This window comes from Cyanistes caeruleus, chromosome 11 (genome assembly GCF_971803275.1).
Source record: "Cyanistes caeruleus chromosome 11, bCyaCae1.hap1.1, whole genome shotgun sequence".
Taxonomy (NCBI): domain Eukaryota; kingdom Metazoa; phylum Chordata; class Aves; order Passeriformes; family Paridae; genus Cyanistes; species Cyanistes caeruleus.
In genome coordinates, this window is record NC_141711.1 from 21,179,279 (window position 1) to 21,195,460 (window position 16,182).

At 55.6% G+C, this 16,182-nt stretch overlaps 1 protein-coding gene across 18 annotated transcripts; it reads right to left on the minus strand.

Moving 5' to 3' along the window:
• Positions 1–3,215: 3,215 nt before the first annotated feature.
• On the minus strand, positions 3,216–12,765 carry LOC147651106 (uncharacterized). 18 transcript variants are annotated; one of them, XM_086846422.1, is made up of 24 exons: positions 12,369–12,765; positions 11,950–12,018; positions 11,501–11,572; positions 11,227–11,304; positions 11,038–11,139; positions 10,479–10,586; positions 10,123–10,194; positions 9,963–10,040; positions 9,774–9,875; positions 9,221–9,325; positions 8,865–8,936; positions 8,705–8,776; positions 8,522–8,620; positions 7,986–8,105; positions 7,603–7,674; positions 7,426–7,503; positions 7,237–7,338; positions 6,677–6,784; positions 5,953–6,024; positions 5,495–5,566; positions 5,221–5,298; positions 5,035–5,133; positions 4,283–4,448; positions 3,216–3,809 (listed from the first exon to the last, which is right to left on the minus strand). In XM_086846422.1, exons 1-24 carry the CDS (start codon positions 12,463–12,465, stop codon positions 3,365–3,367), a joined length of 2,538 nt encoding a protein of 845 aa, XP_086702548.1. In that variant the 5' UTR covers positions 12,466–12,765; the 3' UTR covers positions 3,216–3,364. The 18 variants fall into 18 exon arrangements, with proteins under 18 accessions (XP_086702548.1, XP_086702557.1, XP_086702553.1 ...); XM_086846431.1 differs by having other exon boundaries at positions 7,237–7,326; positions 12,369–12,763; XM_086846427.1 differs by having other exon boundaries at positions 9,963–10,034; positions 12,369–12,762.
• Between the last annotated feature and the right edge of the window lie 3,417 nt (positions 12,766–16,182).

Here is a 16,182-nt window from a genome sequence, read left to right on the forward strand (position 1 = left end):
CTGCAGTGAAGAGGCCAAAGAAAGGCCTGGGCAGCAGCACAACTCTCAGCAAAATTATTTGGGCAATGAAGGACTACCCACAAGTGCACAGCAGCATGACTGTGGACAAAAATCAACAACTTTCCATCTCATGTCGTAAAGCTTCCAAATCCCAAAACAGCAGCATATCAGGACAAGTGGCACAGTGAACAGTGTCACTACTGTGCCTATCATGCAGGACCTGTGGACATCCTGGGGGCAGACAGTTCACTGCATCCTTGACATAGACTCCTGTTTCAGTGATAACATCTACAGAAGCAATGGGCAGTGTGAGCCCGTGCTGTGCTCTGCTGCTGAGCTGGCAGCATGCTGGATACGGCCAGGACGTTCTCTGTTTGCCCCAGAGCTGGGGCCTGCAGGCACCTTGCTGCCCCTTGGCACAGGCTGTGCCCCCCAACAGAGCCCAGAAGGCCGGGAGCAGAGCCCAGGGACAGCGCAGCTGCTTGGGCAGTGGCTCGTTCCAGGGACACAGGCCAAAGCCATCCCTGAGCAGCCACAGCCATCCCTGACCCTCCCTGCTCTGTGACAGCTCCCCCAGCCCAAGGGGACAGAGCCAGGCCCTGTCAGGAGCCAGTGCAGGCCCTGCCCAGTTGGGAGCCAGGGCTGGCTGTGGCCCTGGGCTCATGGCAGGGCTCCCACTCGGGGCTGCTCCTGTGCCTTGGGCCTGTGATTCCAATGGCCTGTGCATGCAGCACTTCAAGCAAGTAATGCCTGGCTCTTAATATTAAAGTTGTGTTAAAGACATTTATTCCCAACTTTGACAAGATGAAAGAACTGAAGCCAGTTTTTGTAAAATGCCTGCATAAGCACTACCATAAATCACAGCCAAAAGGTGCCCCACAAGGTATCCCACAAACATGGACCAAGCAGCTGCTGATCCTTCTTCAATCCTGGCTGCATTGCAGCCCCCCAAGCACCAAGATGAAAAGGCTCTTACTGAGAGCAAGCAAACTTAACCCTCTGCCAGGACACAAATTTAGAGGGCAAAAAATTTAAAAACGCCACACCAGCAGCCATGCTTCCCAGTGAGAAGGGTTGGAATTCTCTGCCCCTCAACACTTCCCCAGCAGGTTCACAAAGGTAACTGGGATCGAAGCTGTGCCCTCGGAACCAAGAGAGCCAGCCTCCCTTCAGGGTGAGAAGCCACTGCCACAGTTATACCCCTGGGTGCCTCCTGTGCCCCAGAGAATGGCCATAGCTGTAAATGTGTGTTTGGCTGCAGCACAGGGCCAGGCTGAAGCTTGGCAGCCTCATCAGACCACACGGCTGTGGCCATTCCCTGCCAGGGCCCTCACCTGGCCCAGCCCGGCCTGAGCAGCCCAGACTGGCCTCAAGGGATGGGCTCCACCTGCCCACTGTGCCCACAGGCAAGGCCCAAGGGCTCGCAAGAGGTTTTCTCCAAGCACTGCAAAACCTCAGCCAAGAGTGTCCCCTTTGCTGTGCTGAGAAGAGTAAAAAACCCTCTCAATTAAACCCTACTGCACACCTCATGTGGGAACCCTGCACACTTCAGGAGAGAGCTGAAATTTGCCCTGCGTGCCTCATGAGGTGCAGGCCCAGGTGATGCCACTGAAGGAAATGTGCCCTCAGCCCAGGGACGCTCAGCTTGGACTCCCCCAGCCCCTCGGGGCCCCACCGCTGGTCACAGCAGCCCCTGCCTGGCTCCTGCCTGCCCACACCGTGGTCAGCCCCAGCTTGTTGTGTCATTCCCCTCTGGCTGTCAGCTCGGGGAGTGCCCACTCCTCCCCCGTACCCCACTCCAGGAGGAGCGCCAGAGGTTGAGGCTTTTTTCCTCTGTTCTTCCCCGCTCCCTGCCGGGGCCCGGGTTTATCGTTGTTACTGGAGTTTCCTTTTTCCAGACCCCTCTGTTTGAGTCCTTGCTGCCGGGGGCCGTGCCGACCGCCCTCCCCCTCTGCCCCGCCGCGGGGATGCAGCGGGGAGCCTGAGGGGACGGAGAGAAAGCGCCGCTGTCATTTCCAGCAGTCGGGGCCGCTCCGTGTTTCTCCGGCCCCAGCCCAGGAACGTGCGGGGGACTCAGCCTTTTGGTCTCCCGAGGATAGTGAAGTGTTCTCGCCGGTGGTCCCCGGGGCATTTCCGTCTCCTGTGTCCCATCTAAAGGAGGTCGGGTGACTGTCCACTGCCCCGCTCTCCCCGAATACCCAGGTCCCCTCCCGTGAGTTTACTCCTACACCTTTGTAGGCATTCGAAGGAGTCTGTGTCTGTTATTTCTTATCTTAGCGTGTTTAACATTGATTTGTAAAAAGTTTTTAAGTTTGCTAGCTGTGAAAAATAATTGGTTCTTTCTGAAACTCGCACCCTCCAAAGAAGTCCTGTTAAAATAATCAGCCCAGACCCCCAAACCTTTGCCTCTTCCTGGCGTTCCCTTTGCAAGAATACATTGTGAAATATAACCCAGAAGAGTCCCCCTTGTGGCTTCTGTTATAAATTGTCGTGACAAAATAGAAGGGACAATTTATATAATAATTAATGAAAGCCAATTTTTATTAATTCAGCAAGCAGTAAAGCAAGCAAAAACCCAGCTGGGGGCGAGCCGGAGGACACTTCCTCCTAAGTTTCCTGCACATGGCGCGCGCCTTGGCTGAGGAGGTTCCCTTTTTTATACAGTCCCTGCATCTGTGTCTTCCTGGATCGCATCAGTACCTGCGCCTCCTGTTGCTAGGGGGTCTTCTTCTGCCTCTTGGTGGTCGTGGGTAGGCAATTGTCCTTAATAAGGAGATGTTCTACTTCCCCTTTGTACAGCTGGAAAACATTTTGCAGCTCCAGCTCTGCAGTTTCAGCTTCTTGCCTTCACAGCCGCATATGTGGTCATTGTGGTTAGGCGTTTCTGCTATGTTAGCTTTTTTAAAACAACCTTAGCAATCATGTTTTAATAATAATATTTAATTTGATTAACAAATAATAAAAATTTATTACAGCTTCTTTACTTGGTCTATAGACTTGTGCTCAGAGGGAATTGGACTGCTCAAATCCTGATCTAAACCCAGACAGCAGCTCTGGCAGGGATCCCTCCTGGCAGTGGGCCGGAGAGAGAAGAAAACCTGTATTTGAGCTAGCTGGAAAACTCTGGCTTGAGTTACCAGCTGCTCCTGGACATGGAGCTCAGCCGGGGCTGGTGCCCTGTGGGCTTTGCTGGTGGTACCAGCCAGACACTGGGGTAACAGTTTCAACTCTTTATTTGAACACAAAACATGGGATAATATTTGAACACAAAACATGGGCCAATATTTGAACACAAAACATGGGCCAATATTTAAACACAAAACATGGGCCAAGGCTTGCTCTGGTGGACAGGGGCTGCCCACCTTCAGTCCTGGCCAGGGTGCAGGGCCAGGGGGCTCAGGGGCAGAGGGTCTCGCTTTGGAGGTTTGGGTTTTATGACGCCCTCAAAACGGGGCTGCACCCGCAGCAAAGCAGATGGGGACAGAGCTGAAGCGCAGGGATAACAGGTCAAGTGCTCGCTGACTAAAGTCTTTGTCAGGTCTTCTGAAGGTGCAGAGGTGCTCCTGAGCAGAGAGGAGGCGGCTGAGGCCCCATCTGCTCCTGGCACACAGGGCACCTCCTGCACACGAGGGAGCAGATCCAGGGGGGTCTGGGGAATAGGGTTTAGCTTTGGAGGTATGGGTTTTGGGACACCCTCAAAATGGGGCTGCAGCACAGCAGATGGGGACAGATTTAAAGACTGGGGATGACAGGTCAGCTTCTCGCTGAGTGGAGTCTTTGGCTGGTCTTCTGAAGGTGCAGACATGCTCCTGTGGAGAGAGGAGGTGGCTGAGGCCCCCAGCTGCCGCTGGCACACAGAGACCCTCCTGCACAGCAGGGCCCAGAGCGGCCAAGGCTCCCCAGCACGGCTGCAGCTGCTGGCACAGCTTGGCCCAGCTGGAGAGCTGCCCCTCAAGGCCCCGGCGAGCAGGGGATGGCTCTGGGCAGGGTCCCTGGCCAGGAGCAGGCCCCAGAGCACCTCTGCCTTTCAAGGGCAATCTCATTCCTGCTCTTTGTCCTGCCCACCTTGCTTTGCCTCTGCCTGCTGCTCCTGGGGCTGCTCTTGGCCAGGCAGCCTCAGTGGCAGCCAGCACTGGCTGCAGCCCAAGTGGGCTCCCCAGGACAAGGCCCAGCAATTAGGAGGCCAATAAAAGGGCTGAGCAGCATCAGAACCCTCAGCAGAGATATTTGGGCTACCAAGGACTATCCACAAGTTTGACGTAGAGATCAGCAAAACACTCACCCTTTTCTGTTCCAGCAATACCAGATTCCAGCACAGCACATCATCAGAAAAAGGGCTCCAGCAACCAAAATGGCCATTAGCTTAATCAAACCATGTGTTCCCGGGCTGAAAATTCTTCTCATACTTTCCCAGATAGTCTGAGCATGAGTTGTGGTGCCGGCTGAATCTGTGGGAGCAATGGGCAGCGTGAGCCCGTGCTGTGCTCTGCTGCTGAGCTGGCAGCACGGTGGATATGGCCAGGACGTTCTCTGTTTCCCCCAGAGCTGGGGCCTGCAGGCACCTTGCCACCCCATTTTGCACAGGACATCTCAGTACCCAAACCCCTGAGCTTGCATGGTATCATTCCTCTGCGCTGTGCTGGTCTTCTTCAGGCAATACTTGTCAAAGATATGGATAAGGATCAGGAACAAGCCCATGCTTTTGGAACTGCTCTGGGGCCCTCCCTCTTCCAAACACCCCCTATAGCTGATCTAGCCCAAGACCGAAAAATTTCAGGGGATCTCAGGGTGTGCATGGCCTGTGATATACTTGGGGCTCCCTGTCAGCTGATGCCAAATGCCTTCCTGCAGAGGCTGGGGAGAAGCTGCAGCCAGGCCAGGCTGGGAAACAGCCCTGCAGGCTGTGAAAGCAGCAGAGAGGAAGTGAGGCTGCCATGGATCCCTTCCTGCTGTGCTGGGCACGGCGTGTCCAGATGTGCAGAGAAAGCCCCCGGCTGCTGAGTCTCAGGAGAAGGCTGAGGGACATGGACTCACCTTGTCCTCCCTGCACTTCTTTCTCTGTTGGTCTCAGGAAATCATTTGATGATAGAGACTTTTTGGTTCCATTATCTTGGGTCTTTCTTTTTGGAGGACCTTAACACAAAGTATTTCAATTTCCCAGGAATGGATCCCAAAAAACCAGTCCCCAGCCTGTGGGGTCAGGAGGGACACACCACTTACCCCTGCGATGGGAGCCAGGCTTGGGTGCAGTAACCACCTCAAGATCTGGGGAAGTGCTCCCTGCAGACACACCTGTAACTAAACAGCCACAGAAGCTTCTCTCATCTCTGCTGATCTGCACAGGCAGCTCTGAGCTGCAGGAGCTGTGAGGGGATCGCGCAGGCCAAGGGCACACACGTGCACGGCTCTGTCCTGGCACCTGCAGCGATGCTGCCCTGACCGAGCTCTGGGCTCTGAGCTGGCCGCTCCCCCTGGGGGAAAGGCCTTGACCTACCCTCACCACCTCCCTGAGGCTCAGTCCTGGGTATGGGTTGAGGAGCTGCATCACCTTCACCAAGCGGCTTGGCTGCAAAGAAAGGCAGGACAGAACAGCTGCTGTGGCTCTATAGGAGATTCTCAGGGTCCCTGGGGCCAGCAACAGAGCTGTGCAAGGCACAGGCCCGGGGCACAGCCCTGGGCCTGGCCCCTTCACTCTCTGCTCCTCTCCGTGGCTGCACAGAGCACGCAGAAAGAGACACTGCTATTGCACATGGGAAGAACATTGACAGCTAAATGCTCCTTCCTCCCACTGACAGCAATCCTGTGGGATCCCTCCAGGCTGCAGGAGGCAGTGGGACAAGATTTCCAGAATCCATCACCGCTGAGATTATGTTAAGGGAAATGGCACATGGCTGAGCTCTTGCAACCTTGACATTGATTATTCTGTAAGTAAAAAGGGAATTGAGAACTTGCCTCCAACATCCTCCAAGAATTTCAAGCCATTTTCCACCAGGGCTTCCAGATAATCCATATCACGATCCCAATCTACAACGGAGCACACATGAGAACCCTTTTCAGTCCATTCTGGGATCCCCTTCTGCCTTAGGGGACTGGGCACTGCAAGGGGTTTGGCTAAGGCCATGGGAGCTATGTGTCAATGGACAGGGCCAAATCTGCAGAGGGGCCTGGGGAGCTCTGGGCTGGCTGCTGGTCACTCTCCACCCTCTTTCCATGCCCTGTGCAACATCCCTGGAGAGGAAAGTGGGGTAGCCGGGGGCTCCTGGGAGCTCTCTCCCCTCCCAAAGAGAAAAACCTCCCTAAAGCCCTGGGGAAAACAACAGCAGGCAGTGCCACAAATATCCCTTCCCCGCTCCATCCCTCCTGCCCTCCCTCTGCTGGGACAGCTCCTACAGCCCAAGGGGACAGAGCCAGGCCCTCTCAGGATGCAGTGGAGCCTTGACCTCCCCCTCTGCCCTTTCCCCACCACGGGCACCCTTTTGCAGCCACTGCTGGGTTTTGGGACGTGTCTCCCATGCAGGGAGCCCAACAGGACTGCTCAGTACCGAGTGTCCTGAGCCTGCTGGGGATAATTCCTCTGGGCTGTGCCGGTCTTGTCCAGGCTGTGCCTGCGCTGCCAAGCAGCAGAGATGGCAGCTGAAGCCTCAGCAGGGCTCAGGCCCAGAGGCACAACAATTACCTCCTGGGACTGTGCCTGGCATGGCCTCCCTTCCTGCAGCAGAGGCTGCCAGTGAACCACTGCTTCCTCCGGGAAACACCGCCTTCAGCACAGCCTCTTCATCCACTTCTGCAGAAAGGAAGAGGCAGAGCTGGATCAGATGGAAACATTCCCCACTGGGGAGGTGGCATCTTCAGAAGGCAAAGCTTGTCAAAGGCATGGTTAAGGATCAGGAAAATGTTGAGGCTGTTGGGGCTGGGCCAAAGCACTCCCTCCTGCAAACAGCTGCCCCTCCTTATCTACCCCAAGATCAGGAAATTGCAGGGGATCTCAGGGTGTGCATGGCCTGTGGTGCACTTGGGGCTCCCTGTCAGATGATGCCAAATGCCTTCCTGCAGAGGCTGGGGAGAAGCTGCAGCCAGGCCAGACTGGGGAACAGCCTTGCAGGCTGTGAAAGCAGCAGTGGGGCAGCGAGGCTGCCATGGATCCCTTCCTGCTGTGCCAGGCACGGCATGTCCAGATGTGCAGAGAAAGCCCCTGGCTGCTGAGTGTCAGGAGAAAGCTGAGGGACATGGACCCACCTTGTCCTCCCTGAAGCATTTTCTTCAGCATTTTCCATATGACTTCAAATCCCTCCTGGGATTTCTTCTCTGAAGTGTGTTTGGTCTTTTCTGTTGGAGGAACTTAACAAAAAATATTTCAACCTCCCAGGAATGGATCCCAGAAAAGCAGTGCTCAGGTTGTGGGGTCAGCAAGGACACCCTACTCACCGCTGGGATGGGAGTCAGGCTTGTGTGCAGCATCCAGCCCAGGAGCTGGGGAAATCCTCTCTGCAGACACACCTGTAACTAAAACAGCCACAGAAGCTTCTGTCACCTGGTCCCTGACAGGTTGATAATGATTATTCCTTATTATATATATAATAAAAATATATATAATGAATATACCTGCAGGTGGCCCAGAGGGCTTCAAATCTTCATATCTCAAGGCTAAGGAACGAGCCTTCCCAGCAACCAAATCTAGAAGTAAACCAAGATGAGAATCACTCCCATGGTGTGCTAGGGCTGGCAGTGGCCCTGGGCTCTCAGCAGGGCTCCCTGCTCCTGTGCCTTGGGCCTCTGGGCACTCAGGACCAGCTCTGGGAGCAGCTGCAGAGGGAGTGATGTTGGTGCATGAGTCCCATTTCCCAAGGGCTGGGAACGAACTCCAGAGGCCTTGGAGCTGAGGCACCTCCAGCTTTGGCTGCCGCCGCACTGTGCAAGGGCCGGCCCTGGGGGAAGAGCTGCTGGCACACAGCCCCACCGAGGGCTGAGCCCAGCACAGCAATTACCTCCTGTGTCTGGGCCCGTACTCATGTGTGCCATCCCATTCCTTCCTGCAGCAGAGGCTGTCGACGAGTGACCGCTGCCTGCAGGAAATGCTGCCTTCCACAGAATCTGTATGTCCATGTCTTGAGAAAGAAAGGAGCCAGCTGGATCATACGGAACTGTTCCCCATTTGGGTGGTGGCATCTTCAGGAGCCAGTATTTATCAGTGACAGGGACCAGGAAAGTGCCCAGGTTATTTGGCCTGGGCCAGGGCCCTCCCTCCTCCAAACAGCTGCCCTTTCTGATCTGCTCAGAGACTGGGGAATTGCAGGGGATCTCAGGGTGTGCACGGCCTGTGCTGCAGTTTGGGCTCCCTGTCAGCTGATGCCAAATGCCTTCCTGTGGAGGCTGGGGAGAAGCTGCAGCCAGGCCAGCTTTCATGAGCCTTGCAGGGCATGAAAGCAGCAGGGGGCCGTGCAGGGCACAGCGTGTCCTGATGGGTAGAGAAAGCCCCTGGCTACTGAGTCTCAGGATGAGGCTTAGGGGGACAAGAACCCACCAGGCCCTTTCTGCAGTTCCTCCACAATTTGTTTCCAGATGTTGTTTGACTCCAGTGATTCCTTCTCTCCTGTACGTTTCTCTTTGCCACTCGGAGGACCTCAACAGAAAACATTTCCATTTCCCAGTGGTTCCCACAAAACCAGTGCTCATCCTGTGGGGTCAGCAGGGACACACTACTCACCCCTGCGATGGAAGTGGGGCTTCTGCACACTAATCAGCAAAGGAGCTGGGAAAGTCCTCTCTGCAGATACACCTGTAACTCAACAGCCACAGAAGCTTCTGTCACCTGGTCCCTGACAGGCTGTCAATGATTATTCCTCCATGGGACACTGAGAACATACCTGCAGGAGGCCGAGTGGGCTTCAAAACTTTATATAGCCAAGCTAATGGTGAAGCCTTGCCAGCAACCTTATCTGGAAGGGAGCACAGATGAGAACCTTTTTCAGGGTGTGCTGAGATAACCTTCAGCCTTAGGGAACTGGGTACTGCAATGGGGCTGGGTAAGGTCGTGGGAGCCAGGTGTCAGTGGACATGGCCAAAGCTGCAGAGGGGCCAGGGGAGCTGTGGGCTGCCTCCTGGTCACTCTCAACACCCTTTCCATGCGCTGTGCAACATCCCTGAAGGGCAGGCACTGCCAAGCAGCAGAGACGGCAGCTCAAGCCTCAGCAGGGCTCAGGCCCAGAGGCACAGCAATTACCTTGTTTTACTGTGCCTGGCATGGCCTCCCTTCCTGCAGCACAGTCTGGCACAGAATCACTGCTTCCTTCAGGAATTTCCTGCTGCACAGGCTCTTGTTTCATTCCTGGAGAATGGAAGAGGGACAGAGGAGAATGGGGCTGTTCCTCATTGCAGAGGTGCCATCTTCAGGAGGTAATATTTGTGAAAGGCATGGATAAGAATCAGCAAACACCCAGGATTTCAGGATTGTCCCAGGTTGGTCCCTTCTCCAAACAGCCCCTAGACCTGATCTAGCTCGAGATTGAGAAATTGCAGGGGATCTCAGGGTGTGCATGGCCTGTGCTGCAGTTTGGGCTCCCTGTCAGCTGATGCCAAATGCCTTCCTGCAGAGGCTGGGGAGAAGCTGCAGCCAGGCCAGGCTGGGGAACAGCCCTGCAGGCTGTGAAAGCAGCAGTGGGGAAGTGAGGCTGCCATGGATCCCTTCCTGCTGTGCCGAGCACGGCATGTCCAGATGTGCAGAGAAAGCCCCCGGCTGCTGAGTCTCAGGAGAAGGATGAGGGACATGGACCCACCTTGTCCTCCCTGCTGCATTTCCTTCAGCATTTGCCGTATAAGTTCAGATTGTTTCAGGGATATCTCTTCTGCTGTATCTTGAGTCTTCTCTCTTGGAGGACCTTAGAACAGAATATTTCCATTTTACTGGAATGGATCCCACATAACCAGTGCTCAGCTTGTGGGGTCAGCAGGCACACACTACTCACTGCTGCGTTGAGAGCTGGACTTGGGTGCAGTAACCAGCTCAGGAGCTGGGACAATGCTCCCTGCAGACACACCTGTAACTGAACAGCCACAGAAGCTTCTGTCACCTGATTCCTGACAGGTCGTCAATGATTATTCCACCATGGTACACTAAGAACATACCTGCAGGAGGCCCAGTGAGATTCACAACATTATGCAGCCAAGCTAATGGAGAAACCTTGCCAGCAACATTATCTGGAAGGGAGCACAGATGAGAACCTTTTTCAGAGTGTGCTGAGATATCCTTCAACCTTAGGGAACTGGGTACTGCAATGGGGCTGGGTAAGGCCGTGGGAGCCAGGTGTCAGTGGACATGGCCAAAGCTGCAGAGGGGCCAGGGGAGCTGTGGGCTGCCTCCTGGTCACTCTCAACACCCTTTCCATGCTCTGTGCTACATCCCTGAAGGGCAGGCACTGCCAAGCAGCAGAGATGGCAGTTCAAGCCTCAGCAGGGCTCAGGCCCAGAGGCACAGCAATTACCTTGTGTTACTGTGCCTGGCATGGCCTCCCTTCCTGCAGCAGAGTCAGGCACAGAATCACTGCTTCCTTCGGGAATGGTTTCCTGCTGCACAGGCTCTTGTTTCATTCCTGGAGAATGGAAGAGGGACAGCTGGATCAGATGGGGCTGTTCCTCATTGTGGAGGTGCCATCTTCAGGAGGCAGTATTTGTGAAAGGCATGGATAAGGATCAGCAAACACCCAGGATTTCAGGATTGTCCCAAGTTGGTCCCTTCTCCAAACAGCCCCTAGACCTGATCTACCTGGAGAGTGAGAAATTGCAGGGGATCTCAGGGTGTGCACGGCCTGTGGTGCAGTTTGGGCTCCCTGTCAGCTGATGCCAAATGCCTTCCTGTGGAGGCTGGGGAGAAGCTGCAGCCAGGCCAGGCTGGGGAACAGCCCTGCAGGCCGTGAAAGCAGCAGTGGGGCAATGAGGATACCATGGATCCCTTCCTGCTGTGCCGGGCACGGCGTGTCCAGATGTGCAGAGAAAGCCCCCGGCTGCTGAGTCTCAGGAGAAGGATGAGGGACATGGACCCACCTTGTCCTCCCTGCTGCATTTCCTTCAGCATTTGCGGTATAAGTTCAGATCGTTTCTGGGATTCCTCTTCTGCTGTGTCTTTGGTCTTCTGTCTTTGGGGAGCTTAGAACAGAATATTTCCATTTTCCAGGAATGGATCCCGCAAAACCATTGCTTAGGCTGTGGGGTCAGGAGGGACACACCACTTACTCCTGTGATGGGAGCCGGGCTTGTGTGCAGTAACCATCCCAGGAGCTGGCAAAGTCCTCCCTGCAGACACACCTGTAACTAAACAGCCACAGAAGCTTCTCTCATCTCTGCTGATCTGCACAGGCAGCACTGAGCCGCAGGAGCTGTGAGGGGATCGCGCAGGCCGAGGGCACACACGTGCACGGCTCTGTCCTGGCACCTGCAGCGATGCCGCCCTGGCCGAGCTCTGGGCTCTGAGCTGGCCGCTCTCCCTGGGGGAAAGGCCTTGACCTACCCTCACCATCTCCCAGAGGCTCAGTCCTGGGTGTGGGTTGAGGAGCTGCATCACCTTCACCGAGAGGCTTGGCTGCAAAGAAAGGCAGGACAGAACAGCTGCTGTGGCTCTATAGGAGATCCTCAGGGTCCCTGGGGCCAGCAAAGGAGCCGTGCAAGGCACAGGCCCGGAGCACAGCCCTGGGCCTGGCCCCTTCCCTCTCTGCTCTTCTCCATGGCTACACAGAGCACACAGGAGACACTGGTATTGCACATGGGAAGAAGATTGACAGCTAAATGCTCCTTCCTCCCACTGACAGCAATCCTGTGGGATCACTCAGGGCTCCAGTGGGACAAGGTTTCAAAAACGCATCACCGCTGAGATTATGTTAAGGGAAATGGCACATAGCTGAGCTCTTGCCACCTTGATATCGATTATTCTGTAAGTAAAAAGGGGAATTGAGAACTTGCCTCCAACATCCTCCAAGAATTTCAAGCCATCATTCATTACTTCCAGGTAATCCAAGTGATGATTCCAATCTAGATTGGAGCACAGATCAGAGCCATGTCCATGGTGCATTCTGGGATCCCCTTCTGCCTTAGGGGACTGGGCACTGCAAGGGGTTTGGGTAAGGCCTTGGCAGCCAGATGGCAATGGACATGGTCAGAGCTGCAGAGGGACCTGGGGAGCTGTGGTCACTCTCAACACCCTCTTTGCAGTCCCTTTGCAACATCCCTGGAAGTGTGGCAGGAGCAGCCCAGGGCCCCTGGGGACTCTCTCCCTCCCACAGGGGAAACCCTCCCTTATGCTTTGGGGAAAACCATTCCCAACGCTTCCCAGGGAGAAGGGAGTGCTGTCCCGAGAAAGGGGAACCAGGCCGTGGGCTCACCTGCTCCCTGTGCTCGCCAGGGAGCAGCCTGGGCAGCCCTGTCAGGCAGGGCCACTGCCAGGAGGAGCAGGAGGAAGAGGCGCAGAGGAAAGGCCATGGTGCCTTTCCCTCTACCAGTCCTCCAGCTCTTGCTGTCACCACTGTCCTCACAACGCTGTCCCAGTGTCAGCACCGCTGCCACCGCCGCTGCTGCTGCTGTAGCCGCTGCTGCCACCGCCGCTGCTGCCGTAGCCGCTGCTGCCGTCGCCGCTGCTGCTGTCGCCGCTGCTGCCACCGCCGCTGCTGCCACCGCCGCTGCTGCTGTAGCCGCTGCTGCCACCGCCGCTGCTGCAACAGTCGCAGTCAAGGACTGACTGCTCTGTCCTTGTGGTGCTGTGCAACCACGGGGCTCTGCGACCTCTGTGACCTCAGAGCCTGCTGTGACCTCAACCTGTGTAACCCCAGAGCCTGCTGTGACCTCACAGCCTTGGCTGTACCCCTCGAGTGTTCTCCCATCTGACTGCCCTGATTGTAAATCTTTTACTTCATCAAAGGTCCATTGATAAACAAAACCTTGGTTTTGCCTGCTGACATTGCTGGTCAGGTGTTGATAGAGGACACAAACTATAGAACGAGGGTTCCAATCACACACAGCAACCAGAGTTTTTTTCAAGAGGCAAAAATCCTTTATTCTGGGGTTTTTCAACACTTTTATAAGTTGTTCTGATACAGATTGTCTTGACTGGTAGAAGGAACAATACCTCCCTCATCTCATTGATGGGAAAAGAGAAAAACACTCTCAGAACATCTGTGTCTTGTTTTGGGAAATGAAAGCTTATTTTCATAAACAGTCCTTGAGAGAGAAAAACTCCTCAAAAGACTTTCTCTTGGGAACAATCAGCTCCCAAGAGCATGAAATTCTCTCAGGTTCAGAAAATCATGTCCACAGTCAGGCTGTGTCCCTGGTGTTGCTCTTGATGGTTCCCTCTTTTCCTGGGCACTCCAGTGGAGGAGGTACAGGCTCAGGTGATGCCACTGAAGAAAATGTGCCCTCAGCCCAGGGATGCTCAGCTTGAACTCCCCCAGTCCCTCGGGGCCCCACCGCTGGTCACAGCAGCCCCTGCCTGGCTCCTGCCCACCGACACCGTGGTCAGCCCTGGCAGCTCCTGGACATGGAGCTCAGCCAGGGCTGGTGCTGTGTGGGCTTTGCTGGTGCTACCAGCTGGACACTGGGCTAACAGCTCCATCTCTTTATTTGAAGAGAAGAAGGGGCCATCACCTACACTGGCAGATGGGCTCACCTTCAGTGCTGTTTAGAGGGCAGGGCCAGGGGGCTCAGGGACAGAGGAAGGGCCATGTTGGTCTCAGGTGGGGCTGGAGGGTGCTGGGCTGGTCTTGGGGTCTCTACAAGAATTAAGGAACGAGCTAGGCTGGGGAAGAGGGAGATCAAAAAAGGGTCTGAAGGGACCTTGGGGATACCCATGGGGAGAAGAGTTGGCCGTGGGATCTACAGGGTTATAGGAGGTTTCTTCAAAGAGAGCAGTCCTGGGATCCTCTTCTCACGGTTCTTCAGAGAGCTGATCAGGCCCTTATTACAGCCAGAGGTGCTGCTCAAGCTGTCTGGGTGTTTAGTGCAGCCACTGTCCTTCAAATACTGTCCAGAAGTGCTCCTGTGGAGAGAGAAGGTGGCTGAGGCCCCCAGTTGCCGCTGGCACAAAGAGACCCTCCTGCACAGCAGGGCCCAGAGCAGCCAAGGCTCCCCAGCACAGCTGCAGCTGCTGGCACAGCTTGGCCCAGCTGGAGAGCTGCCCCTCAAGGCCCCGGCGAGCAGGGGACGGCTCTGGGCAGGGTCCCTGGCCAGGAGCAGGCCCCAGAGCGTGTCTGCCTTTCAAGGCCCATCTCTTCCCCTCTCTTCTTCCTCCCTGCCTTGCTTTGCCTCTGCCTGCTGCTCCTGGGGCTGCTCTTGGCCAGGCGGCCTCAGTGGCAGCCAGCATCGGCTGCAGCCCAAGTGGGCTCCCCAGGACAAGGCCCAGCAATTAGGAGGCCAATGAAAGCCCCAGGCAGCAGCAGAACTCTCAGCAGGGTTATTTGGGAAACCACTGGCTACCCACAAGTCCACAGCAGCCTCCCTGGAAATGTTTCCTGTCTGCAATAGGCTTTCAAAAGAAGCTGTTGGAGGGAAAGATGAGCAAAACACTCACCGTTTTCTCTTCCAGACATAGCAGATTCCAAAGCAGCACAACATGAAGATAATCTCCAAACAAAGCATGCCTGCTATTAGCTCTATCCAGCAGAACATTCCCTGACAGAAAGCCCTTTCAATATCCTTCTGGGAATCAGGAACTTGTGTTGTGCTGGTTGCATCTATGGAAGCAATGGGCAGTGTGAGTCCATGCTGTGCTGCACTGCTGAGCTGGCAGCATGCTGGGTATATCCCGTACATTCTCTGTTTCCTCCAGGGCTGGGGTCTGCATGCACCTTGCTGCCCCTTGGCACAGGCTGTGCCACCCAACAGAGCCCAGAAGGCCGGGAGCAGAGCCCGGGGACAGCGCAGCCACTTGGGTAGTGGCTCCTTCCAGGGACTCAGGCCAAAGCCATCCCTGAGCAGCCACAGCCACCCCTGACCCTCCCTGCTCTGTGACAGCTCCCCCAGCCCAAGGGGACAGAGCCAGGCCCTGTCAGGAGCCAGTGCAGGCCGTGCCCAGTTGGGAGACAGGGCTGGCTGTGGCCCTGGCTCATGTCATGGCTCCCACTCAGGGCTGCTCCTGTGGCTTGGGCCTCTGGGCACTCAGGACCAGCTCTGGGAACAGCTGCAGAGGCAGTGATGTTGTTCCTCAAGTCCCGTTTCCCAAGGGGTGGGAATGATCTCCAGAGGCCTCGGAGCTGAGGCACCTCCAGCTTTGGCTGCTGCTGGGCTGTGCAAGGGCCGGCCCTGTGGGGAGAGCTGCTGGCACACAGCCCCGCCGAGGGCTGAGCCCAGCACAGCAATTACCTCCTGTGTCTGGACCCGTGCCTGGCATCGCCTTCTTTCCTGTGGCAGAGGCTGCCAATGAACCACTGCTTGCTCTGGGAAGTGCCTCCTTGTGCTTAGGCTGTTGGTCCATCACTTGAGGAAGGAAAAAGGACAGCTGGATCAGATGGAAACATTCTCCATTGGGGAGGTAGCATCTTCAAGAAGTAATGCATGTCAAAATCACAGGTAAAGATCAGGAAAATGTCCAGGCTGTTGGGGCTGGGCCAATGCACTCCTTCCTGCAAACAGCTGCCCCTCCTGGTCTGCCCCAAGATCAGGAAATTGTAGGGGATCTCAGGGTGTGCATGGCCTGTGCTGCAGTTTGGGTTCCCTGTCAGCTGATGCCAAATGCCTTCCTGCAGAGGCTGGGGAGAAGCTGCAGCCAGGCCAGACTGGGGAACAGCCTTGCAGGCTGTGAAAGCAGCAGCAGGATTGCGAGGCTGCCATGGATCCCTTCCTGCTGTGCTGGGCACGGCGTGTCCAGATGTGCAGAGAAAGCCCCCGGCTGCTGAGTCTCAGGAGAAAGCTGAGGGACATGGTCCAACAAGGTGCTGTTCTCCCTGCTGCATTTCCTTCAGCATTTTCCACATGACTTCAAATGGCCCCAGGGATTTCTCGTCTGATGTGTGTTTGGTCGTTTCTGTTGGAGGAACTTAAGAAGAAATATTTCAACCTCCCAGGAATGGATCCCAGAAAAGCAGTGCTCAGGCTGTGGGGTCAGCAAGGACACCCTACTCACCGCTGGGATGGGAGTCAGGCTTGTGTGCAGCATCCAGCCCAGGAGCTGGGGAAATCCTCTCTGCAGACACACCTGTAACTAAA

What these genes read in the sequence shown, in the direction of transcription:
- LOC147651106 (XM_086846441.1), bottom strand. Translation starts at nt 12,465, where the DNA reads ATGGCCTTTCCTCTGCGCCTCTTCCTCCTGCTCCTCCTGGCAGTGGCC. An exon ending in GTCCAGCTCTCAACGCAGCA is followed by an intron (nt 9,876 to 9,962) that starts GTGAGTAGTGTG and finishes TTCTGTTCTAAG; the next exon opens with GTCCTCCAAGAGAGAAGACT. An exon ending in TATTGCTGGAACAGAAAAGG is followed by an intron (nt 3,810 to 4,282) that starts GTGAGTGTTTTG and finishes CTCTCTCCACAG; the next exon opens with GAGCATGTCTGCACCTTCAG.